At 40.2% G+C, this 26,205-nt stretch overlaps 1 protein-coding gene across 1 annotated transcript in view; it reads left to right on the top strand.

Moving 5' to 3' along the window:
* CACNA1S (calcium voltage-gated channel subunit alpha1 S) overlaps window positions 1-26,205 on the top strand; it is a 960,893-nt gene that overhangs the window by 593,490 nt on the left and 341,198 nt on the right. The window contains exons 26-29 of the mRNA XM_075853532.1: window positions 11,762-11,963; window positions 12,058-12,216; window positions 17,649-17,759; window positions 18,215-18,298. Coding sequence (XP_075709647.1) covers window positions 11,762-11,963; window positions 12,058-12,216; window positions 17,649-17,759; window positions 18,215-18,298 — 556 coding nt within the window. The remainder of the gene's footprint in view (window positions 1-11,761; window positions 11,964-12,057; window positions 12,217-17,648; window positions 17,760-18,214; window positions 18,299-26,205) is intronic.

Below are 26,205 nucleotides of genomic sequence, written 5' to 3'. Positions count from 1 at the left end.
GTGTATCTTCAGTTCAGTTTCCTGTCCACTAATATTTCCAGTTCCTTTTTCCATATAATATGTAATGCTTAAAATACTTATATATAGACACACACACACACACACACACACACACACACACACACACACACACACACACGCACACGCATTACTACTCAAACAACTACTAACACGGTTTAAATCAGCCCTAACGTCTTCTCCTGTTCGGGGGGACAGTTCCACTACCCATCTGTTCCTGATCTTATAAAAAAGTAATATGATCTTTCTAAAAGCTTCACTCTTTTCAACTTATGGTACCATTCTACTTACCATGGGAAATCTTCTGAGATCCATTTATAAATGATAACCAATTTTGCCAGAAACAAAATCTTTCTAATTAGTTTGCTACAACCACAGTCTTTCAAAAGACCGGAGATGCCAAAATTCAATTGGGACCTCTTTCTGAATTAATTTAGAAATAGATGCTGCTACTTCAATCCAGTTTCTATGTAACTTGGGACAACGCCACAACAACTGGATGAGATTCGCTAGATGTATACCACATTTTTGACAATTATCGTTATTCCTTAATTCAATAACCTTTAAGGGCTTCGGTGTATAATAAAGTCTATGATTGATTATAAAACAAAACAAACAAAAAAATATATCGGCGATTGTGAGTTAATGATGCTTCTCCGATAAGTTTATAAACTAACCTCAATCGATCTTAATCCCAAGATCGTTATCCTATTTTCTTTGTGATTTAATTATTTCGTTCATCCCCTAAAACAGTATTTTATATAGTGAGGACAAAAGTCCTTTCTTATTTTTTAAACATTGTAATGATTAAAACGGTGTTAGAACGAACCGTGATTTATATTTAATGGCCAAAAAGGCGTGTTTAATTAGAAAATATCGAAACAGTCTGTAATCAGTGACCTTGTACAGTCTCTGCAGTTCCATAAAAGTTTTCAGTTGTGCATTATTAAATAAATGTGATATCCCTGTGATGTAATACTTTTTCAAAGAGTCCGGGAGGCCGTCAAACTCACCAATATTCCTATTGTCCCATAGAGGAGTGACTTCAATAAAGGTATTCATTTTTTCAATGAGTTTGACAGCATCCCAGACCCGCTGCTGGTTATCATAAATAGGCCCAAGTCCCAAATAAGGGGAATTCAGAATCCCGGCTTCTAGAGCTTCAAATATATTAGACCATTGGTCCCCTAGTGTTTTCAACAGAAATCTATTAGCCCCTAGGCTCTCCCAGTCCCGGAACTGTTGGAACTGAGATGCTAAAAAGTACTTCCTCCAATCAGGAAGTGCAAAGCCCTCTTTGGTTACCAGTAAGGTAAGAATATTTAATGCGATTTTTTTTTCCCCCGTTCCAAATTAGGTCATTAGAGATAACTTCTAGAGTTTTAAAAAAAATTCCCGGCAACCAAATCGAACAGTTGGAGAGAAAAAGTAATATTTTAGGAAAAATAAACATTTTGATCAGTGCAATTTTTGCAGCTCTGGTCAATGCTAACTTATTCCATGCTTTAACGTTCCCCTCAAAGATGCAAACAGAGGAATTATATTCAGTGTAATGTAGTCAGCTGTATTCCTAGAAATTTTTACGCCTAAATATTCAAACACCTCAACAGAATTCAAGGAGGAAATCTGATCGGGATTAACCTCGGCCGAGATATTTAACAAACTAGATTTTTGACAATTCATTTGAAGGCCAGCCTACTCACCAAACTCTTGGTATAACATGTTCGACACATATGATTTGCGCTCCCACAAATATGAAAAAATTGTAAATTCACTGAAGTGATATATGAGTAAAATATATAAGTTTATTTCATAACTCTCTAAAAACAGGGGTACAATCACCACTGTGAAAAGCCCCACCGTGTGTATTAAAAACGTATTAAACAATTACTCCAAGTCCTGATTCAGTTGTGAACCCTCTATGACTGGGTGTACTACAAAGATACCAATCTGGAATCAGCGTTTAAACATTGGTGTAACAGTGGTTTAGACCCTCGAACACACCGGAGCCCGCGATAACCGCACCAAAAACTCCTAATGCTCAGGTACACAACAACGCCACTGTCCCCTACGCTAAAATTCCTCACTTGAAACCAACCCTACGCGTTTCTATACTTATCATCAGGGGTCTGTAGCTTGGTCACTCTGGGCAGGATGCCAGCGATATTACTTCAACAGCAGATATTCTGCTGTACACCACGGAAGCATGCTCGCATAGATATCAGCGGCATGCTTCACTACGGGACTCTGAGTTACTATAACACATAACTCCTCCCCCAAGCCTCGGCGGCGCACTCCGAACCAGCCAATCACACTCACCCACCAGATTCGTGACGCCTGACCATGTGACTCCCGGCTGTCATCTGACATACCCGGAAGCAACATCGACAACATCAGAAGGAACGTGCAGGCGCAGTGGAGGCTGTAGGAACCCCTCATTGCCGCACAGGAGCTCATTGTAATCGAGGATGGAGTATAACGATAATAATACGTTTGGATAGATATTGCGGATCAGCTCAAAACCGCAACTGGACTACCATAGATAAAGCACCATCCCTGTAGATACATATTGTCTGAATGATTGAGCGATACAATGTCTACCACGCTTTGGAATTTTGAATCACTTACTGAACTGAAGAACCATGCCTATTAGCATTAAATGGCATAATGCAAGCTGCTGTACAAGGACTTGGCACAGCGGCCATATATCTGCCTAAAAAACCCTCATGATATACAACCAATAAGGATGCATATTTAGATAATACAGGCATAATTTGTCTGCTCGTTTAGCCCTTCAGTCTGTACACATTCCAATCTATAAATCCATTGGGCTTCTTTACGCAGAATAAGGTTGTCCCAATCCCCTCCCCGCTTTGGAGGACGTATTAGTTCAATTGCCTGAAATTTTAAACATTCTGCTCTGCCCTGATGTTTATCATGTACATGTTTGGATATAGGAGTATCTCTCGAGTTAACAACATCACCAACATGTTCTCTAATCCGGCGCCGAAACTGCCGCACCGTTTTACCCACATAATTCAGGGGGCATGGACATGTTATTAAGTAGACCACTCCTGCTGTCTTACAATTCACAAAGTCTCGGATATCATACTCCACCTTTGTGGTAACACTTTTGAATTTTTTCCCACTCTGGATATAAACACAAGCTTTGCAACTGCCACATCTATGTGTGCCCGGTACCTGCCTGTCCAGCCAAGTTCCTTTTTGTGTAATGGGGTCAAAGCAACTCTGCATCACCCTGTCCCTAATGTTTTTACCTCTACGGAACGTTACTGAGGGCCATTGTGTGATCTGATCCGCCAAGTCCATATCAGCACTTAGGATACGCCAGTACCTTTTTAAAATTTGCATAATTTCAGATTGTTTGGAGTCATAAGTACCTATGAGTCTTGTGACTCTTTCCTCTTTACGTTGTCTAGGGACAAGAAGACTCTGCCTGTCTGCATCCCTCGCTCCCTCATAGGCCTTTCTGATTACCCCCTTAGGGAAGCCTCTCTCCTACAATCTATTTGTAAGGTCCTGCGCCTGTATCTCAAAATCATCCATCGAGCTACAGTTCCGGCGTACTCTCATGAACTGGCCTCTCGGGATCCCTCGTTTGAGGGGATAAGGGTGGCAACTATTCCATTGAAGGAAGCTGTTGGTCGCTGTTTCCTTACGATGTAGTACGTATTGTGCCTTCCTTAGTTTTGATGATCTTAAGATCTAAGAAAGATAATTCCTGATCACTGATTTCACACGTAAACCTTAGCCCTAGATCGTTTACATTGAGGGCTGCCACAAAGGTATTGAATTCCTCCACTGTTGAATTCCAAAACAGCAACACGTCATCAATATATCTAATCCAGATCCCTATTGATGAAGTCCATTTAGCAAATCTGTCCCCAAATACTACTGTCTCTTCCCACCAACCAAGAAATAAATTTGCATAGGTGGGAGCAGTCGGACTCCCCATTGCTGTACCACGTTGCTGGTGAAAAATGCGGTCTTCAAAGATAAATATATTTCTTTCTAACACAAAATGTAGCAATTGCAAAACAAGCTGGTTATGAGCCACATATTGAGTACCTCTAGATTTTAAGAAATATTCCACTGCTTCACAACCAAGTCTATGTGGAATAGAAGAATACAAAGCCTCTACGTCCAGGCTGGCCAAAAATGTATTATGTTCCAGTGTGATACCCTCAATTTGTTTTAAAACATCCATCGTATCACGTACATATGATGTAAGGCCCAATACAAACGGACGCAACACTTGGTCTATATATGTGCTCACATTCTGGGTTAGATTGTTGATGCCTGACACAATAGGTCTGCCACGTAAGGGAGGACAGCCGGGAGTCACATGGTCAGGCGTCAAGAATCTGGTGGGTGAGTGTGATTGGCTGGTTCGGAGTGCGCCGCCGAGGCTTGGGGGAGGAGTTATGTGTTATAGTAACTCAGAGTCCCGTAGTGAAGCATGCCGCTGATATCTATGCGAGCATGCTTCCGTGGTGTACAGCAGAATATCTGCTGTTGAAGTAATATCGCTGGCATCCTGGCCAGAGTGACCAAGCTACAGACCCCTGATGATAAGTATAGAAACGCGTAGGTTTGGTTTCAAGTGAGGAATTTTAGCGTAGGGGACAGTGGCGTTGTTGTGTACCTGAGCATTAGGAGTTTTTGGTGCGGTTATCGCGGGCTCCGGTGTGTTCGAGGGTCTAAACCACTGTTACACCAATGTTTAAACGCTGATTCCAGATTGGTATCTTTGTAGTACACCCAGTCATAGAGGGTTCACAACTGAATCAGGACTTGGAGTAATTGTTTAATACGTTTTTAATACACACGGTGGGGCTTTTCACAGTGGTGATTGTACCCCTGTTTTTAGAGAGTTATGAAATAAACTTATATATTTTACTCATATATCACTTCAGTGAATTTATAACATGTTCGACAGAAGATAAATCGCCTATATATACACATTGTCTGTGTATAACGAGATCTTATCGACCTTATTACTCATTTGAAAACCCAGTATATTCTCAGAGGTTCTTATCTTCATTGCCAAAACCTAAATTACTAAAGTAAATAAGAGAAGGGATAGAGGACAACCCTGCCACACTCCCCTTTCTAAGTTAAAGTAAGCAGATTTCTGACCGTTCATGCTTACTCTGGCCTGTGGTTGTCTATACAGTAATTGAATCCAATTAATGAATTTTTCCCCGATACCAAAACAACCCAAAATCCTAAAATGAAAACGCCATTCAACTGTATCAAAAGCATTCATAGCATTGATTGAGAGGATAGCACCCTAATTAGCGTACACCTTTCCGTATTGTAAATTAGCAAAGACACGGCGGTTGTTCTTTACCATAACCCTGCTCGAAATAAACCAGGTCTGGTCCGGGTGAATTATACTATACATTACCTTCATCAGTCTGCTGGCAAAACCTCGGCCAACAGCTTGACGTCAGTATTTAACAGTGAATTAGGCCTGTACGATTCCGGCAAGAGTGGATCCTTATCTTTCTTAGGGATCACAATAATTTCTGTAGCCTCCATAGATTCAGGAAGCTTACCTCTAACATAGGAAAAATTTGCTGTTTCCACCAAAATAGGGATTAATTTATCCTGGTATAACTTATATAGTTCAAATGGAATTCCGTCTACCCGCACAGCTTTGTTACTTGGCGTTTCCAGCAAGGACGTGCTCAACTCCTCCGATGTTATCGGGTGATCTTTGTTCGCTATCAATATTAGGGAATTCCATCCCTTTCAGATATCTATGCTATTCTCAGAATCTTTTAATCTAGAGCGGTACAGGTCTTTATAGAATCCTCTGAATTATTCTACTACTTCCCTAGCGTCGTGAACAAGTTGCCCCCTAGTGTTCTTAACCGCTTCCCGCCTGCCCACTGTAAATTCACGTCGGCGCTTGCTGGGCTCTGTGCAGCGCCGACGTGAATTCACGGTGGGTGTTAAAAGCACGATCGGGTGTCTCAGAGTAGCGCTGACACCCATATCGCGCTATTAACACCGGCCTCTGGTCCCAGAGACAAGATCGGGACCTTATTGGTTCAGGTCCCGATCACGTGATTGCATGGAAAGTTTGTTGTAGCAACAAATTGGAAAGTTTGTTGCTACGACAAACTTTCCCGGGGACCAGTACTGCTGTTGGTTGTCATGGCAAAACTGGAGGCCACACAACGGCCTCCGGGTCTGCCATGTAAAACTGGAGGTCAAACAACGGCCTCTGGGTCTGCCATGCAAAACCGAAGGCTTTACAATGGCCTCTGGGTCTGCCATGCACGGAAGAGGCTGCTCCTCATAGGCTTCCTGTCAGTGTGACTCACATCATCACACTGACAGTTTATATAATATGTTAAGCTACCTAGGTAGTGTAACGTATTATAGCAGCTATCAGTGCTGCAGGTCTTCAAGCGAAACAAGTAAAAAATAAAAAAAAGTAAGAAAAAAGTTTTATAAAAGTGTAAAAGTGTAAAAATCTAATATATATTTTGTAAAGTTTGTTTGAAGCCCGAATATTCACTGGTTTAAAAGCAGTCCATGTGACCGCTGCAGCCTGTGATTGGCCTGTGGTTGGCAGCAGCGGTCACATGGGATGCAACGTCATCCCGGGAGGCCGGACTGGAGGAAGAAGCAGGAGTTCTGGATAAGTTAACTTTTAATACTTTTAACTCCAGCGGTAGTCACTGTCCCGGGTGTTGAAAGAGTTACTGCCGATCAGTTAACTCTTTCAGCACCGTGGACAGTGACTATCCCCTGACGTCACCTAGCAACGCTCCCGTAATTATGGGTGCACACACGTAGCCACCCGTAATTACGGGAGCCCCATAGACTTTAGGCCTCATGCACACTTCCATCACCGTTTTTTCATCGGCCGTTTTTCACGGATCCGTGTGTCCGTGATTGGAACCGTGTGCTTCCCGTGTGTACTCTGAAACCCGTTCACACTATGTACACAATATTGTGAGCACCGCACATGCGATTCCATGTCCAGCGGCACTCACTGTCCAGGGTGCAGAAAGAGTTACTGCCGATCAGTGCAGCCCCTTAACTCTTTCAGCACCTTGGACAGAGACTACCGCTGGACAGGGAATACCATGTGCAGCACTCACAATATAGATTAATGGTTCATTTAAAAAAAACCTGAAACAAAAAAAAAGGTTACTACTTACCCAGGACTCCCTGCTTGCCTGTTTCTTGATCAACATATGTAATTTTGTGTTGTATGTCCTAATAAAATTTGTATTTTCTCATTATACTTGTGGCGTTTTGGCTTCTTGGTCTTCACGTTTTTTCTGTTTCTTGATCAAGTCCGGCCTCCTGAGATGACGTTTCAGACCATGTGACTGCTGCAGCCAATTACAGGCTGTAGCAGTCAAATGGACTGCCGCGTCATCCAGGGAGGTCAGACTGGATGTTAGAGGAGGGACGCGTCACCAAGACAACGGCCGGGGTACGTATGAACTTATTTTTCTTAATATCGCTTCATTCCAGCACTGATCAGCAGCCTCTTCTCTCTATCAGTGCTGACAGAGAGAAGGGGCTGCCGATTAGTGCAGTGCAGTATCTGTCGAATGGGCCTCATGAAGACATATAATGGCGGGAAAGTAATTCCTAATTAAATTAAAGATAACGGACCTCTTTAGTCTTGCAGCAGCCCCCTATTGTTCCATGACACTATTTTCAGCATGGTTCTTCTTTATGGCCAATAGAGGAAAAAAAGAAGAAAAAATCCTCTTTCATAACATAATCAGAATAAAAACCTAAGAATAGAGTCAAAACAATGCTTATACTGATAAAATAAATAATTTTATTGGTACAAGATATAAAAATACACACTGAAATCCAAGATGATTACCACAGTGTGAAGCAATTGAGGCCAGACAGTTGTCAATAGTTGGATAATAAATAGACATATACATGTGTTTTGAAAGTATCATGAGTAAGGCTTGGAGTAACTGCAACCATGAAAGCAAATTCAGTGCTCTACATAGTGTATAAAATATATAAACCCAGGAGACATGTAATGTGTTCTAAATAATATGCAAAGACTCCCAGGTCTGAGTAATAATTTGAAGGCAAAGATGCAGTCAGCACCAGACCAAAAGAAATGGTTACATAAAAAGTATATGTGGATATATAGTATAAGCAACTTACTTGATATAGTACCTTTATCTCCTTGCTTAGGTGTTAAAGCAGGCAAAGTGTTATTTGTTCTTATGCCAGATGACAGTGGGGAGCTAAGGAATTGATCCAAATTTTGTGAGTTTTTCCCTTTCCATGATCTCCATTGAGAATTGCCCTTTTTGGGCTGTTTTTTAGCCGGCCTATTTTGGGTGTTTATCTTCCCTACATAAAAACTCTGCAACTCAGGAGCAGCTCAGCAGCAATGGAGGAACTCAGCAGCAGTGGAAAAGTTCAGCAGCCATAGGAGAACTCAGCAACAATGAAGGGACTCGACAGGGAAGGAGCAAATCCGCAGCAATAGAAGAGCTCCACAGCAATGAAGGAGGTCATCTGCGTTGGAGGAATTCAGCAGCCATGGAGGGTCTCGACAACAGTGAAGGAGCTCACCGGCAACAAAGACACACAGTGGAGGTGGAGGCACACAGATCTGGAGGTACTCGGCAGCAATGGAAGAGCACAGCAGCAGTAGAGGAAATCGGCAGCGACGGAGGGACTCGGCAGCGATGCAGGGACTCGGCAGCAAATAAAAGAAACCAGCAGTAATGGAAGCACCTGCAGCAATGAAGGAGCTCAGCAGCAATGGAGGAGCTCAACAGCAATGGAGGAGCTCAACAGCAGTGGAGGAGCTCAACAGCAGTGGAGGAGCTCAACAGCAGTGGAGGAGCTCAACAGCAGTGGAGGAGCTCAACAGCAGTGGAGGAGCTCAACAGAATTGGAGGAGTTCAGCAGCATTGGAGGCACACAATGAGTGATGAATAAATGCAGCACAATAAGATTAGCAGAAGAAACACTTATGGATCTTAAGCAAACACCGCAGTTAATAAGGAAGCTGGTAGATCTCAGTAGTGTCCCACTTGGCATACACTTCCAACATACTCCTCCAGCCCCAAACAGTCACCAGAGTCCCATAACAATCTTGCCTGTGCGTGCTGAGTCCTGCTGAACCTCGCCGCATACCTGCAGCAAATGCCATGCTCTGAGCAGGTGAGGAGGAGAGAGACGAGAGAGAGCTCACGGAACACGCCTGCTCACATTATCACCTCACCCCCACCAAAATATTCCCGACTTAAATGCATAACCTTATAATTATCTATGTTAAACTTCATTTGCGAGTAAATGGGTGAACACCTATAGTAATGTGACACATTAGATGAGATTTGAAGGTGGGCTGACGCATTTATATGTTCAAAGTATGGCGGGATCGCTGTTTGGAATACAGGAAGGATGGAGGAGGTGGAGGGGTTTGGCAAATCAGGGAACAGAGGAGGTACTGCGAGGAGGGGGGAGTTTGGTTGTTAGGGTTAGGGAGGGGGAGGTATATGAAGGAACAACAAAAAAATGATGAAATGCAAAGTGTAATGTAATTGCAGGAACTTTGTACTAAACACACGATGTTATGCTGTTGCTTTGTTTTTCTCCTGTTGAGTGCTTCCTTTGTACTTTATCAGAAATGCAAAAGATGTATAATACCTGTTGTATTCTCAATAAAAACTTGTCTGATTTAAAAAAAAAAACGTAATTTGCTACTTGCCACTCTTCAAGCCTCCAACTTCTTGAAATTCCTCTGTAATTTAATATTGTTCTCTACTACTAATTATTTTAAACAATTTAGTTTTATCTGAAAATACTTACATTTTACTATTTACACCCTCTATAAAGTCATTACTAAAAGATCAAGACCGTAAACTGACATATGGTAGTCCACCAATAACTAGAGATACGAGAGTATCTGAATATTCTATTCTTCAGCAAGCTGTTTACTCACTTAGGCCTGATTCACACGCACGTGTTCATTTTGCGTCCGCAAAAAACAGACACGTTTGTCATGCGTTGCAGTTCCGTGTGGCATTTGTGTGTATTCCGTGTGGCATCAGTTCTTGATGTCTGTTTATGTACACATTTCTTTATTTTAAATTTTTTTCTCTTCATTTTTTATGAACTTGTGCGTGAATCATGGACAGCACACGGATGTGTGTCCGTGTGCTGTCCCTGATTTTCACACACCCATTGACTTCAATGGGTGCGTGATGCGCAAAAAAAGCCCAAGAGGACATGCAGTGAGTTTCACGCAACAGGAAAAATGGTGCGTGAAAAACACTGCATGTCTGAATGGCCTCATTAAATTGCATAGGTCCGTGTGATGGCCGTTATTTTAACGGCCGTCACACGAACGTATACAACGTTCGTGTGAATAAGGCCTTACACAGATTTTCCTCTAGTTATAACATTCTAATTTTTTGCACTTACCGCTTATGTAGGTCTACTTTAGAATTTACCACCTCTTAGAAACAGATCTGAATAGTTTGACAAGACCGATTCCCTCATAAATCCATGCGGATACTGTGTTTATAAGTTCTCAATGAGATTCTTCAGCATAGAATCTTTTAGAAAGCCTTCAAATATTTTACCCACTTTTGAGATTAAATTTACTGATTTATAATTTCATGGCTGGTTTCTAACCCCTTAGGCCCTGTTCACACGGGAGTTTTTTGGTGTGTGTTTTTGATGCAGAAACCGTGTCGGAAGATGGACCAAGAAACTGTCAAAAATGCCTCCCGGCGGGAGTGTAAAAAAACACTTGTGGGAAAAGGAATCTACATGACCTATCTCGGGGCGTTTTCCCCCTCAAAAACCCTATTGAAATCAATGTGAGACGAAAAAAACGTGTGTTTTTTTCTTTTGCCCGTTGAAGAAAGAGGTAAAAAAAAGCCTCAAAAACCGTAACAAAAATTGAGGCAAAAAAACGCGAGTGGTGCAAAACCACTTCAAAAAATAAAATCCAAAGCTGATTTTTCCCCGCTGAATTTTCTGCCTGCAAAAAAACTCTGTGTGAACTGGGCCTAAATATGGAAAAAGTCATACTTTGAGAAAAACCCCTCTTACTTATTTTGTTCATAAAATGGACAAATTGCTACTAACCAAGCACATAATTTCTTTGCTTGGCTGATGTGCTTCGGTTGTTTGGGCCTCCACAAATTGTAATTACTCAACTGCTTCTACTGTCAATTATAGTTAAACTTCCTGTTAAGTGGTGGAGATCTGAACTTACTTGCCTAAGGCCTCATTCACACGACAGGGTCCGAGAAAAAAAGCTTGTAGAAAAGGACAATTGAAAACCCCATAAAATAAACGCTGTCACATTTTACAAAACGCTGGCATTTTCCATGCATTTTTTTCCATACAGTTTTAAGTGCCAGAAAAAAAATCTGTATGTGAAGGAGGCCTTAGAGGTGAGCTGTTGTATTAAATTAACTGCAAATAAACCTCTGTCTTTTTCCAATGGCAACCAGTACATTTTGGCATTTCTCTGAATGGAAAGAAACTCGACAGTATAAATTAAACAGAGCACTTTGAAAGTTATTTAGCTTTTTCTTTTTTTAAATATGAAATGATGCAGCGCTCCAATCTTTGTTTTAGATTATTTGTCATCAACCTTTGTTTCGTTATATTTATTTTAGTTTAATATGTAAGAGTGATAACCTTTAAGTATATTTGAATATATTTTTTTATTTTATTTTTTCCGTAGGTTGTTATACAGAGCTATAGACTCTCACACAGAGGATATGGGACCTATTTACAATTACCGCATTGAAATGGCTGTCTTTTTCATTATCTACATAATTCTCATTGCTTTCTTCATGATGAATATTTTTGTGGGCTTTGTCATTGTAACCTTTCAAGAACAAGGCGAGCAGGAGTATAAGAACTGTGAATTAAACAAGAATCAAGTAAGAGTAAAATCCTTCCAGTTTTCTGCATATAAATTTATTCTACTTAAACTGATAGCAAATATATCATAATTGGATCTTTATTGTCCAACAGAGACAGTGCGTGCAGTATGCACTAAAGGCCCGTCCTCTACGACGGTACATCCCAAAAAATCCTTACCAGTATAAAGTCTGGTATTTGGTGACGTCTTCATATTTTGAATACTTGATGTTTGCACTCATCATGTTGAATACCATTAGCCTTGGGATGCAGGTAATTGATAATTACTTAATAAGGTTTATTTTTAATATACTGTTGACTTAAAACAGACACTGTTTGATACAATATACATTTTAATTATCAAAATAAACATGTATTTTCTTATTAAAATAACAATTACAGTGGGCTTATATAGGATCTCAATAACAGGAGGTCTGTCCTTCTACATTGTCGATTTGTTCTTGTCACACATTCACAGCACGTGACGTGGGAGCGAGTGTAAGGGGTCAATCTATCTCCACTTACTCTCCTTCCACTCAGGTTGTACATTAAAAAGGCTAGAACACTATGTGCAGAATAAATGAATGGGGAGAAGTGTATGACGCTGATTGGTCAGCGTCATACACTTCTCTCCACAACGCCCACTTGGTCAAAAAGTAAAACACGCCCAGTTGGGCATTAAGAAAATCATTAGCATAAAGCTAATATAGGTCCTAACTCTGTCAAAAATGATCGTTTTACTAAATAAAAACCACTGCTGTAATCTACATTACATTACAGCGCCGATCACATTATGTACAAGATAGGGCACTTATAATGTGGTGACAGAGCCTCTTTAAGCAAAATCACACCCCAATACAGTCCATACACCCCGGATACACAATTTGCTACCACCACTTCTAGAATATGAGTGATAATCCGGAACATGCTAACACTGCTCTCCAGCAGTCAAAGTGCTAACACACTATGAAAGCTTATGGTCTCTTTAGAGCATAAAATGACCAAGCGTATTAAAGTTTTATGCTTTAATAAAAAAGGTACATTGCTTACAAAAAGTATAAAAAAAGACAAAATACGATGACAAAAAAAAACATGCAAAACAGTTACAAAATGAAAGGGAGAAATAACAGAAGGTCTTTGGCTTCCTTTAGGGTAGGAAAACTCTGGATACACACTCAAATAGATCTGACCCACACAATGTAAACACTTTTTTATTGTATCAGTCATATTTTATATCCTCAGTCCTGGGTTCAAGATCCGCACAGCAATTTAATAGGCAAATGTGATGTCGGTGATTGGACAGTGAGGTGAAAAAGTGGAAATTACCATGAATATTAAATTGTTTGTCGTCCCTTAATTCACTTCAATATGGCTCCTTAGTTTGGATAGACAGATGTCCATTTGCCATATTTTGAAGCTTGTACAAGCTCGGCTTAATGTGTTAAAAGTCACACTCTGGCCCTTCAACTGATAACCCCCAACTTTAGTTCTGCTATCCAGGATAGATTGCCCAAAAAGATGCAATTAAAATTCTTGGACATGTCAAAGGGCTTACTCTCAAAATGAACCTTGTTGCCGCCAGTTACATACATCCATAGACCACTTTCATTACAGTTACTTATTTTGGGACTTTCCCTTTAGACTTATGCCCCTTGTGTGCCGTCTTCATGGCTCCAAATATATTATGGACAAAATGTATCTACAAAACAGTTGTCCTTTCTTCTATAGCGGTGGTGGCCCAGCTCTGGAGTGGCTGGGGATACCCTAATTTGTCGAAAGCCCGTTTTTACACTAGGGTTTTCCTGTCTTGTGTCCTTTTTTTTTTCCTATCTCTTTCCACCTCTTCCCCCAGAACATTTGGCTCCTATAGCCTTCTGTTCCCTTAATGTGAGAGTGATGAATGTTCAACAGAAACATAATCATATGTTTACCAGATGCATAAACAGAAAGCACACGTTGGTCTATTGCAAGAGAAGCATTTCCGAACCGGACTCTTCCTGGATTATGCGTGACAGGTACTCACCACTTCGTTCCACAGCATGAATGTGATATCCACATCCAAGAGCACTTCAATTGCTATACATAGATCTCTTCAAAAGAAGGTAGTGGACACTGGGATTGACCACAAGGGCAGATTTATATTTTTAAGATCAAATTACATTTGATTTCGCCTTAGACTCTGCCTCTAGTAGGACTAACTTCTCCTCACAGCTACACAAGTTTAGGCAATGCCTTCATAATCTACAGTTGATGGGCGTTTGGAGGATCTTGCACCCTTAGGATAGGAACTATACCTACTTTTCCCCAACACACCAGTCCTATAGCCTTATTGACTCTTTCCTGTTGTGACCTTTATCGGGACAACTCTTTGGTCAGATCATGCTTAGTCAGATCATCTCCCTTTCTTACCGGACTCCTTAGTAAACCCATGGACCTGGCAACTGATAATTTATTGCATGATCCACTGAGAACATTCGCTCTAATATTAGAAACTTCATAGAAATCCGTTCTTCTGATCCTATACCCTGCAGGTACAATGATAAACACTAAAGTGTGCAATTCAAGGTGTCTTCATTATTCATCGTTCCCAGGTTACCTTAAACAAACAAACAAACAAACAAATAAACAAACAAACAAACAAACAAACTACTAAGCACTATGCAGGGACTTCGGACACTCCTAAATCAAAATTACCTGTGATTCTTTGAGAGGAACAAACGCTACTCTTTCGAACACTAAAATAAATGTGGGCATTCCTTAGCTCGACTTTCACATGCGCGCTCTCTATTTCTTCAAACCCTGCATTAAAAGTACCAATAGACAGAATGAACCTGACCCCTCTGGAATAACTGAGGGGTCATTATTGGGACCTGTATAACATCAAAGTTCAATTTACCAACATAACTCCCAACACTCTACAGACCAAAATGCAGGACTAGAGAAATTGCTCCTTCTCCGCTTTCTATAGGAGTTACTACCTCACTTGAGAAAGTAACTTATTTTTCAGACTATGGAATTGACCCACCCACCCGATCAACAACTGCTGGGAAGTCTCCTGGGCTTGATGGGTTTATGACTCATTTCTTTAAGTCCTGTAGGAAATCTCTTAAACCATTTAACCTGGTTTAAACCTTATTGGGTTGTCCAGGTTTTTTTTGTTGCATTTCATTATTTATAGAATAGGAAATCATACAGTTTTATAATATATGTATTAAAAATTCTGCCAAATAAAGCTTTTTTTTGGATTAAACTTACAGGTTTTTGTCCTGTGGATATTTTTTGGGTTTATAGGAGAAATATGATAAGAAGCGCCTCTCCTGGGTTGGACAAATTAATGTTTTACAAATGGAAGTTATCCTTCATTTACTTATATCTTCCTGTCCCTCCCCTCCTGGGTTGGACAAATTCATGTTTTACAAATGGCAGTTATCCTTCATTTACTTATATCTTCCTGGCCCTCCCCATCAGACCATTGTGTCCATTCTTTAGCGGCATCAGTCAGTTTTTTGCAAATTTGTTTGGGAGGAGCAGAATTAGTTACATTACTTTGTCCCATCTTAAAGCTTCTGGTGGAGCAGGTATACTTGCAATTCTTTGATTGGCATTTTCACAAATGAATGAAGCAATAGGTGAGTCTTGAAGCAGCCCCAATGTATTAACACATTCACATTCTGCCATGGAGCCAGCATATTGCCAATGGAACTTCCCACTCCCTTTTTTCCTCTGTTGTTTTAGGATCTATCTTGGAATAGATAATTAGCTGGAGGTGTTTTATCAAGAAAGAATGGACCTTTGACACCATATTTCATAATTTGGCCTTTCCACTAGGTACAACCGCTAATAAGATTCCCGGTTGGAGAGCCTTTGAGAATGTTCGAATGCACAATGTGCTTAAAGGTTCTTCCCTGCTATTTTATGAGACTCTTCAATCCGATAACCCTGATGCCCGCTTTTGTGGATAAAGTATAACCAGCTTTCATTCCTTTTAAGATCCACTACTCATGAATCTCATTACACCTCATTATTAACTTGCTCTTAGAAACATCTACCCATATTAGTCCCTCTTACACCAGGATCTGGCAAAGTTGGCAGTTTTCATCTCTGGCACAGACTGTGATAAGGCATTTACTCTATCCAACCAAATTCCTCCGGCACGTGGAGCACATATGAAGAATTACAAGTTATTAACTTGGGGGTACAGGAGTCCGTCTCTTCTTGATAAAGTGTATCGAGATCTGTTAGAGATTTGGTGGGACTGAACGAAGCTTAGGCCCTTATGGAATATGTTTTTTTTAAATGTATGAGAAGGTAAGCAGATGCAATATCTCTGCAACTCCTCAAACTGCTTTGCATTTAATTAATTATGCAAGATTCTCCATTGACTATAAAAAGGAGTCTACTACTGCTGTGTGTGCAATCATCCTTAGTCATTGGAATGGGTACATGGTCAATTTTATTATAAGGATAGAGGAGCTGGTGGCAGAAGACTGTCGTTTCAAGTACATTTCAAACTCATTCTCTTTTCAAAGCACTAATGAGTTCCAGGGACTGAACCCAGAGTGAGCCAGTGATCCCATTTTTCTTTCTTTTTTTTCTATCCTTCCCTCTTGTCTACAATCGTTGTTGGGTACATGTTTGAGTGTACACTGGACTGGTTGAATGTGTTAAGGCTTGTAAACCTTTGAACACAATTTTTTTTAAATAAAACGATGTATTATGTTGTTTAATGCAACTTTTGAATTGGTCTTTATATAAAAAAAAATTATGTTTTTGAGATACAGCTTCTATGTATCCTGGATACATAGAAGCTGTATCTTGCGCTGTAACCCGACTCTGTCATGTCAGCAGGACTGACGGCTGCAGTGACAGCGGGTCAACTATTATCGATCACATCTAAGTTCCTAACTTAGATGTGATCGATAACAGGTGGATCCTGCATGTCATAGACACGCAGGATCCTCTGTCACCAAAACCGTCATTCCCGCTGACCTGACGGATTGAATAAAAAACAAGTTGCATAATACACCATAATACATAAAAGTTTACATAGCCTTTAAGGGTTACGATCATGTCATCTTGGATTGTTTTGGTTGTTCACAAGTGACCCTTCATATACACATGTCTGTACAGTCCCTCGGTGTGTATTGTTATTTTGTTACATTGTTAAAGATTTAAAAATTATAATAAAGACAGATTTAACATAAAATAAATATTTTGCACATATTAAACATTTGTGATATATCCACAAACTATGCCAAATATGTCTGATAGGTGCGGGTCTCGCCTATTTCTATAGAAAAGTGTTTACCATTTGTCTTAAAATAGAATTAAACATACCACAAAACGTCTCCTCTAAACACTACAACTTTTCTTGAAAAAAAAAAAAACAAGGAAACATACTTCTATATAGACTAAAGATAGTAAAAAAATGAGCCTTATGTCGAGGTGTAAAAGAAAAAAAAATCTGTGTGGTCCCAAGGTCCTAAATTATACTTTCTATTTTTGTCTTTAAGGTTCAAATAAGAGTGCTAGCCTAAAAGCAGAACCGCTAACTTGGTGTTATTTAAGTTTTCAATGTACTGTACAGTTAGTAACGTCATAAAACTTATTGAACTGAATTACTGAGTAGTGAATTCGAACTATTCAGGCCATGTAGTGTATTTTATATAAAAGCTGGATTTCATAATCTGTTTCTCATTATTTAGCATTATGGCCAGACTGCTGAATTTAGTCATGTCTCAGACCTCCTCAATGTAGCTTTCACCGGAATCTTCACTGTGGAAATGATATTAAAGTTAGCAGCTTTCAAAGCCAAGGTGAGTGTGTATAGAATTTTAGTACTGCAATGTATAGCATTAGCTTCAAAATGTACACACAGATATTTGTCTGACATTATTCAAAGCTGTATGTGGAGTTCCACTAGCGGAACTTCGGGTGATCCCAAACTCTTTCACTGAAATAGACTTTTAATACATCAGCGCCACTAAGGTCCAGTAGAAGACAACAATTTGTAGCTGACTTGAGCCTCTTTGTTTTATTTCTTATGTTCTATTTCTATTAGACCTTATTGATGATGTGCCCTAGGCTTACAAAAGATAACATTAAATTTAACAATGCATGTTCTGTATAGATAGAGGGTAGGCCAATTCCCCTGGTGGGCCCAAATAACGGTTCCAGGAAAATGTGAAAGATTAATTACATGTAAATAAAATCACATACATTATGTGATAAGTAAATGTTTCATACAATGTCTCCTTTTTTTTTTTTTTAGGGTTACTTCGGAGATCCCTGGAATGTCTTTGATTTCTTAATTGTTATAGGCAGTGTAATTGATGTTATCCTGAGTGAGATCGATGTAAGTGATGTCTTCAAAAACTGATCTAGCTTGTTATATTTAGGCGTCAATAAAATGTACCTCTGGATTTGAACTACAGTATATAAAATAATACTAAATTCTATCTCCTGAATTCTATCTCCTGAAAACAGTCTGTCTTTTCAGACGTTAAAGACAGTTCTCGTGTGCACATACCCTAAAAGTTATATCCTTCAACAATGTGCCATTATTTCTTTTTCATTTTTTCATTTTCTTTTTTTCTCTTTATATTTATTTTTATTTAAATTCTCTATTATTTTTACATTTTTAGTTAATTTTTTATTTTATTTTTTATTAAATTTATTATTTTATAGATTTTATTATATTTTATTTCATTTTTTATATCATTTTTTATTTTTATTATTTCTATTTATTTATTTATTTTCTACACTATCTAATATTTCTTATATTTACTATCATTCTCTTTATTCTATTTTCTTCCCTTTTGGAGCATGTATCCATTACCGGAAATGGAGTCTTTATTATATGTGTGAGATTTTTTTTGTCCTGTACTTAAAATTATTTATATAAGACTTTACTTTGCAATATCTTCAAATATGGAGATTGGTAATACTGAGGAATATGATTATTTCCTTGATTCTACAAATACTTTATAATTATCAAGAGGTTACTTCCCTGCTGAAGTTTTTATTAACCTACAAAAGATACTTTGTTTAAGATAAATAAATCTGTACATGCAATTTAACTCTGTCTAATCCATGATTAGATGACCGTGTGGGAAATATATATGTTTGACGTAACACGCCATGTACCTGCTCTGGAGCTGATCCCATGCTGAGTCATGGTAACCTGGTCCTGTACCACAAATTGAGCCATGATGTGCGGGTAGGCTCAATTTGACCAAACTAGGAGGTCTGTGTCGGATCGCCCTGTTGGGTGAGGAGTGTCAGGAACCTATCTCCCGTTCTGACCCCGTTCTGAAGAACGCAACTGGGATCTATCGTGTAGTTCACTCTACACTATGAGTGGACTTAATTTTACCCAGGTGGCTTGAATTGGATCATGCCGGTATAATCTGGGGAGTTAAATTTAAACCTTCTCCCACATCTAATTTTGTCCTAACAACTGGAGGTGTCTTTCAAGGGATTTGTGCTTCTATACTTCGGCACATAGACACAGGTTCCCTATATCATCATTGAAGGACATTTATTTGGCCGAACCTACAATCCGCATGAAATTTTATCAATGGGGCCCTTTGATAACGTCAAGATATAAATAAGTACATTTGGATCTGTATGCATTCATTATGTTATATTTTGTACTTAGTCTTCAATAGTTTTGCCTCACGTAATTTCTCATATATTGTCTGTATATGTGAATTAGATAGTTTTGGATCCTTAATCAGCAGTACTTATCGTGATATATTTATCTTCTCAGCTGATCATGTATGGTGTTCTTTTTTAGCAATTACATTGTATGTCATAGATCTTTGTTTCCAGGTCTATGAATCCTTTACTTATTATAGTGAACGGAATCGACTAACTTTTTTAATTAATTCATACATTTGTACTTACTTTAATACTAAATATTTTACCTAGAGTGTCCAATGATCTTTTTTGTTTTAGTTTTTGTCATATAATAATTTGGACGGCACCGTGCATATTATATTTTTTTGCATTTTTTCTAGGTTACTTAATTGGAGAATTTTTTCAGTTTTTCTTATAATATACACTACCGTTCAAAAGTTTGGGGTCACCCAGACAATTTTGTGTTTTCCATGAAAACTCACACTTATATTTATCAAATGAGATGCAAAATGACTAGAAAATATAGTCAAGACATTGACAAGGTTAGAAATAATGATTTTTATTTGAAATAATAATTTTCTCCTTCAAACTTTGCTTTCGTCAAAGAATGCTCCATTTGCAGCAATTACAGCATTGCAGACCTTTGGCATTCTAGCTGTTAATTTGCTGAGGTAATTGGGAGAAATTTCACCCCATGCTTCCAGAAGCCCTCCCACAAGTTGGATTGGCTTGATGGGCACTTCTTGCGTACCATACGGTCAAGCTGCTCCCACAACAGCTCTATGGGGTTGAGATCTGGTGACTGCGCTGGCCACTCCATTACAGATAGAATACCAGCTGCCTGCTTCTTCCCTAAATAGTTCTTGCATAATTTGGAGGTGTGCTTTGGGTCATTGTCCTGTTGTAGGATGAAATTGGCTCCAATCTAGCACTGTCCACAGGGTATGGCATGGCGTTGCAAAATGGAGTGATAGCCTTCCTTATTCAAAATCCCTTTTACCTTGTACAAATCTCCCACTTTACCAGCACCAAAGCAACCCCAGACCATCACATTACCTCCACCATGCTTGACAGATGGCGTCAGGCACTCTTCCAGCATCTTTTCAGTTGTTCTGCGTCTCACAAATGTTCTTCTGTGTGATCCAAACACCTCAAACTTCGATTCGTCTGTCCATAACACTTTTTTCCAATCTTCCTCTGTCCAATGTCTGTGTGCTTTTGCCCATATTAATCTTTTCCTTTTATTAGCCAGTCTCAGATATGGCTTTTTCTTTGCCACTCTGCCCTGGAAGCCAGCATCCTGGAGTCGCCTCTTCACTGTAGACGTTGACACTGGTGTTTTGCGGGTACTATTTAATGAAGCTGTCAGTTGAGGACCTGTGAGGCGTCTATTTCTCAAACTAGAGACTCTAATGTACTTGTCTTGTTGCTCAGTAACATACAGCCGACACCCGCATCGTATGGAGCGGGTTCACTCCATGAGCTAGTTCCATACGTCCCCTACCCGGCTATGACGTAACCATAAGTCAAATGTCGGGAAGGGGTTAATTACTCATGGAAAAACACAGGTGGGGGCAAAATTCTCACTACACCCCTTAAAATGCCTTAAGGGATGCAGTTTGCAAAATAGGGGTCACTACTTGGGGGTTTGTTTTACTATTTGACCTCAGAGCCCTGCAATTGTGGGCCATTGCTGTGAAAATCACCAAAATGGACCTCAAATGCGTATGTTGCGCATTCTGAGCTCTGTCATATGTCCAGGCAAATGTTAAATGCCTTGAGGGGTGTAGTTTCCAAAATTGGGTCACTTCTTGCGGGCTTCCACTGTATTCTGTTACCTTAGGGTTTTGCAAATGCGATATGGCACCCAAAAACCAATTCAGCAAAATCTGCAGGCCAAATAGCGCTCCTGCTGTTCTGAGCCCTGCCGTGTGTCCAGGGGCGGAATAAGGGCACCATGGGCCACGGGCATTTTTTCAAGTCTTGGCCCCCCCCCAAACTCCGAAGACAGAACTTTGAAGACGCTGTTCCGTATATATTTGCAGATTTCTGTTTTGGTGGACACAGATCTGGTTTTAAATTAGCTGTTAAAGCAGAATGAGCCATATAGAAGAGAAAAAGCAGAATACTTTGAGACACTAAAGTGGTCAGGAGCTTTATAACTTTTTTAGTTTTACGTCAATGGAGTGGTGTGTGAAGGATTATTTTTTTGTGGAGGAGTTGTAGTTTTTATTGGCACCATGTAAAGTACCATATAATGGGTGAATTGGAAAAAACTGATTCCTCCATGGTTTTTTTGGGTTTAGTTTTTACTGTTTATATTTACCTTCTCTTAAGGTAAAAGTAGATTTAACATATACTTTTACCTTAAGAGAAAGTAAATATATACAGACCCAGAATCAAGCTCAGTACAAATATACAGCCCCGGAACCAAGTTCAGTACATATATACATCCCCAGAACCGAGCTCAATACATATATACAGCCCCAGAACCAAGCTCATACAATGTATATAATAGTACTATACACTGTGCTGAATATAATAGTACTATACACTGTGCTCCTGAATATAATAGTACTATACACTAAAACAAGACACACTAACAATGCCCCCTGTACATAGCACCAGTCACAAGGTCCCGTGTAGATAGTGCCAGTCACAATGCCTCCTGTAGATAGCGCTAGTCACAAGGCCCACTCTCGATAATGCCCCCTGTAGATAGTGCCAGTTACAATGCACTCGGTAGATAATGCCCCTTGTAGATGGGGCCAGTCACAATGTCCTCTGTAGATAATGCACCCTGTAGATAGTGCCAGTTACAATGCCCCATGTATAGAGTGCCAGTTACAATGCCCTCTGTAGATAATGCACCCTGTAGATAGTGCCAGTTACAATGTCCCCTATAGATAGTGCCAGTTACAATGCCCTCTGTAGCTAATGCACCCTGTAGATAGTGCCAGTTACAATGCCCCTTGTAGATAATGTCTCCTGTAGATAGCACCAGTTACAATGCCCACTGTAGATAATGCCCCCTAAAGCTATTGCGCCCAATGCTGCCGATAAAAAAACAAAACATTCTCACCTGTCCCCGCGTCTTCATCCTGCACCGCAGGAGTGGTCAGAGACCAGACGGCGTCATCCAGCGTAATGGCGCATTCGGCGCGATGACATCATCGCGCCGACTGTGTCATTAGTAAAGCACCAAATGGATAGTTCCCTTTCTCGCCAGCGTTAATGTAAGCAATTGTATCCTCATCCTAAGGATGCTGATACAATTGGGTGAGAGATCCCACTTCACTCCGGTTCTTTGAACCGGCTGTAATTTTAACAACCGCTACGGCTTCCAGACTCCGGGCCCCAGGCACTTCCTCAGAATTGCCCTTATTATAAACCACCCCTGCGTGTGTCCAAACAGCAGCTTGACAACATGTGTGGTATTTCCGTACTCTGGAGAAATTGCTTTACAAATGTTGGGGTGCTTTTTCTACTTTATCCCTTGTGAAAATGAAAAAATTTTACTTTTTAGTGGAAAAAATGTTGAGATTTATTTTTACGGCCTAATTCCAATAAAATCTGCAAAAGACCAGTGGGGTCTAAATGCTTACTATACCCCTAGATAGATTCCTTAAGGGGTGTAGTTACCAAAATGGGGTCACTTTTGGGGGGTTCCAACTGTTTTGGTCCCGCAGGCACTTTGCAAATGTCACATGGCACCCGAAAATCATTCCTGCTAAATTTGAGCTCCAAATGGTGATCCTTCCCGTGTGTGATCCTTCGTCGTGTGTCCAAATAGCCGTTTATGACCACTTATGTGGTATTGTCGTAATCGGGAGAAATAGCTTTTCAAATGTTGGGGTGATTTTTTTACTTTATGCCTTGTAAAAATGTAACATTTTGACATTTTATTCGAAAAATGTAGTGACCGCCCATAAGTGTTTTTACTGCGGCCACTAGTGGGCTTTATTCCGATACAATTGCATTTTTACGACTTTGCTTCGTAATAAAGTAGCGCTGCCAGGAGGATGGTTAGCTCCCTGCTCTCAGCTACCAAAGGGCTTGGAGCCGCGACTGGGGACCACTGTTTGAGGTCCCCATACCAGCGATTGCCAGTATCAACGAAAACCGCCGATCGCCGTTACAGTGCATGCAGCAGTGTAAATTAGTTTTTATCTCCTCTCACCATGTATGTTTGGTCAGAGGAGATAAAAAAACGACTTGTTAGGCCCCCGCTGCCATCATCGTGTCCCCCCTTCCCCCCACCCCCGCAACCTCTGGGGAAAAAAAAGAAAATGACGTGCGTATGCACTGTCAGTGAAAAGCAGATATTCTGCCTGTAAATAGAAACTGATCAGGGACTGTTATAATTGGTCATATGGTCACTATGGTCATACCTATCACAGTGACCATAGTACTTTGTGCTGTCTCCCTCCCTACTACGTTCAAATCTTGTGCTGTTATACTGTGAAATACACCACATATTCGCCTGTGTTCGCAGATTCCCCGTAATCACCCTCAGATTATCCGTAATCACTCCCAGATTACCCGTAATTACCCGTCATCTGCGTAATCAGGGTTTTTTTTGCTAATTTCGCTGTTTTAATAGCGGTTATTAGCTGCGGTTTATCGTAAATTATTTTGCTTTTTTTGTTAGTGTTTATCTATCTATCTATCTATCTATCTATCTATCTATCTATCTATCTATCTATCTATCTATCTATCTATCTATCTATCTATCTACATTGAAGGAAATAAATATTTGATCCCTTGCTGATTTTGTAAGTTTGCCCTCTGTCAAAGACATGAACAGTCTAGAATTTTTAGGCTAGGTTAATTTTACCAGTGAGAGATAGATTATATATAAAAAAAAAAAAAGGAAAATCACATAGTCAAAATTATATATATTTATTTGCATTGTGCACAGAGAAATAAGTATTTGATCCCCTACCAACCATTAAGAGTTCAGCCTCCTCCAGACCAGTTACACGCTCCAAATCAACTTGGTGCCTGCATTAAAGACAGCTGTCTTAAATGGTCACCTGTATAAAAGACTCCTGTCCACAGATTCAATTAATCAGTCTGACTCTAACCTCTACAACATGGGCAAGACCAAAGAGCTTTCTAAGGATGTCAGGGACAAGATCATAGACCTGCACAAGGTTGGAATGGGCTACAAAACCATAAGTAAGACGCTGGGTGAGAAGGAGACAACTGTTGGTGCAATAGTAAGAAAATGGAAGACATACAAAATGACTGTCAATCGACATCGATCTGGGGCTCCATGCAAAATCTCACCTCGTGGGGTATCCTTGATCCTGAGGAAGGTGAGAGCTCAGCTGAAAACTACATGGGGGGAACTTGTTAATGATCTCAAGACAGCTGGGACCACAGTCACCAAGAAAACCATTGGTAACACATTACGCCGTAATGGATTAAAATCCTGCAGTGCCCGCAAGGTCCCCCTGCTCAAGAAGGCACATGTACAGGCCCATCTGAAGTTTGCAAATGAACATCTGGATGATTCTGAGAGTGATTGGGAGAAGGTTCTGTGGTCAGATGAGACTAAAATTGAGCTCTTTGGCATTAACTCAACTCACCGTGTTTGGAGGAAGAGAAATGCTGCCTATGACCCAAAGAACACAGTCCCCACTGTCAAGCATGGAGGTGGAAACATTATGTTTTGGGGGTGTTTCTCTGCTAAGGGCACAGGAATACTTCACTGCATCAATGGGAGAATGGATGAAGCTATGTACCGTCAAATCCTGAGTGACAACCTCCTTCCCTCCACCAGGACATTAAAAATGGCTCGTGGCTGGGTCTTCCAGCACGACAATGACCCGAAACATACAGCCAAGGCAACAAAGGAGTGGCTCAAAAAGAAGCACATTAAGGTCATGGAGTGGCCTAGCCAGTCTCCAGACCTTAATCCCATCGAAATCTTATGGAGGGAGCTGAAGATCCGAGTTGCCAAGCGATGGCCTCGAAATCTTAATGATTTACAGATGATCTGCAAAGAGGAGTGGGCCAAAATTCCATCTAACATGTGTGCAAACCTCATCATCAACTACAAAAAACGTCTGACTGCTGTGCTTGCCAACAAGGGTTTTGCCACCAAGTATTAAGTCTTGTTTGCCAAAGGGATCAAATACTTATCTCTCTGTGCACAATGCAAATAAATATATATAATTTTGACAATGTGATTTTCTGTTTTTTTTTTTTAAATATAATCTATCTCTCACTGGTAAAATTAACCTAGCCTAAAAATTCTAGACTGTTCATGTCTTTGACAGTGGGCAAACTTACAAAATCAGCTCCTCTCCTGAAATACTCTGTGCTGCTGTGAACTCTGCTCTTACCATTACGTAGCTCAGTCTGTTACCTCTCCTCCACTCCTGTCCTCAATAACTCCTTCACATGATTGGCAAGTCACCACCCCGCACAAGATCCGCACGCTCATCTCCTGAAATACTCTGTGCTGCTGTGAACTCTACTCTTACCATTACGTGGTGACTTGCCAATCATGTGAAGGTGTTATTGAGGACAGGAGTGGAGGAGAGGTACAACTGAGCTACGTAATGGTAAGAGCAGAGTTCACAGCAGCACTGAATCTGCACGCTCATCTCC

Source organism: Rhinoderma darwinii, chromosome 2 (genome assembly GCF_050947455.1).
Source record: "Rhinoderma darwinii isolate aRhiDar2 chromosome 2, aRhiDar2.hap1, whole genome shotgun sequence".
NCBI lineage: Eukaryota > Metazoa > Chordata > Amphibia > Anura > Rhinodermatidae > Rhinoderma > Rhinoderma darwinii.
The sequence above is the reverse complement of the archived record's forward strand: the minus strand, read 5'-3'. Positions and strand labels throughout refer to the sequence as shown.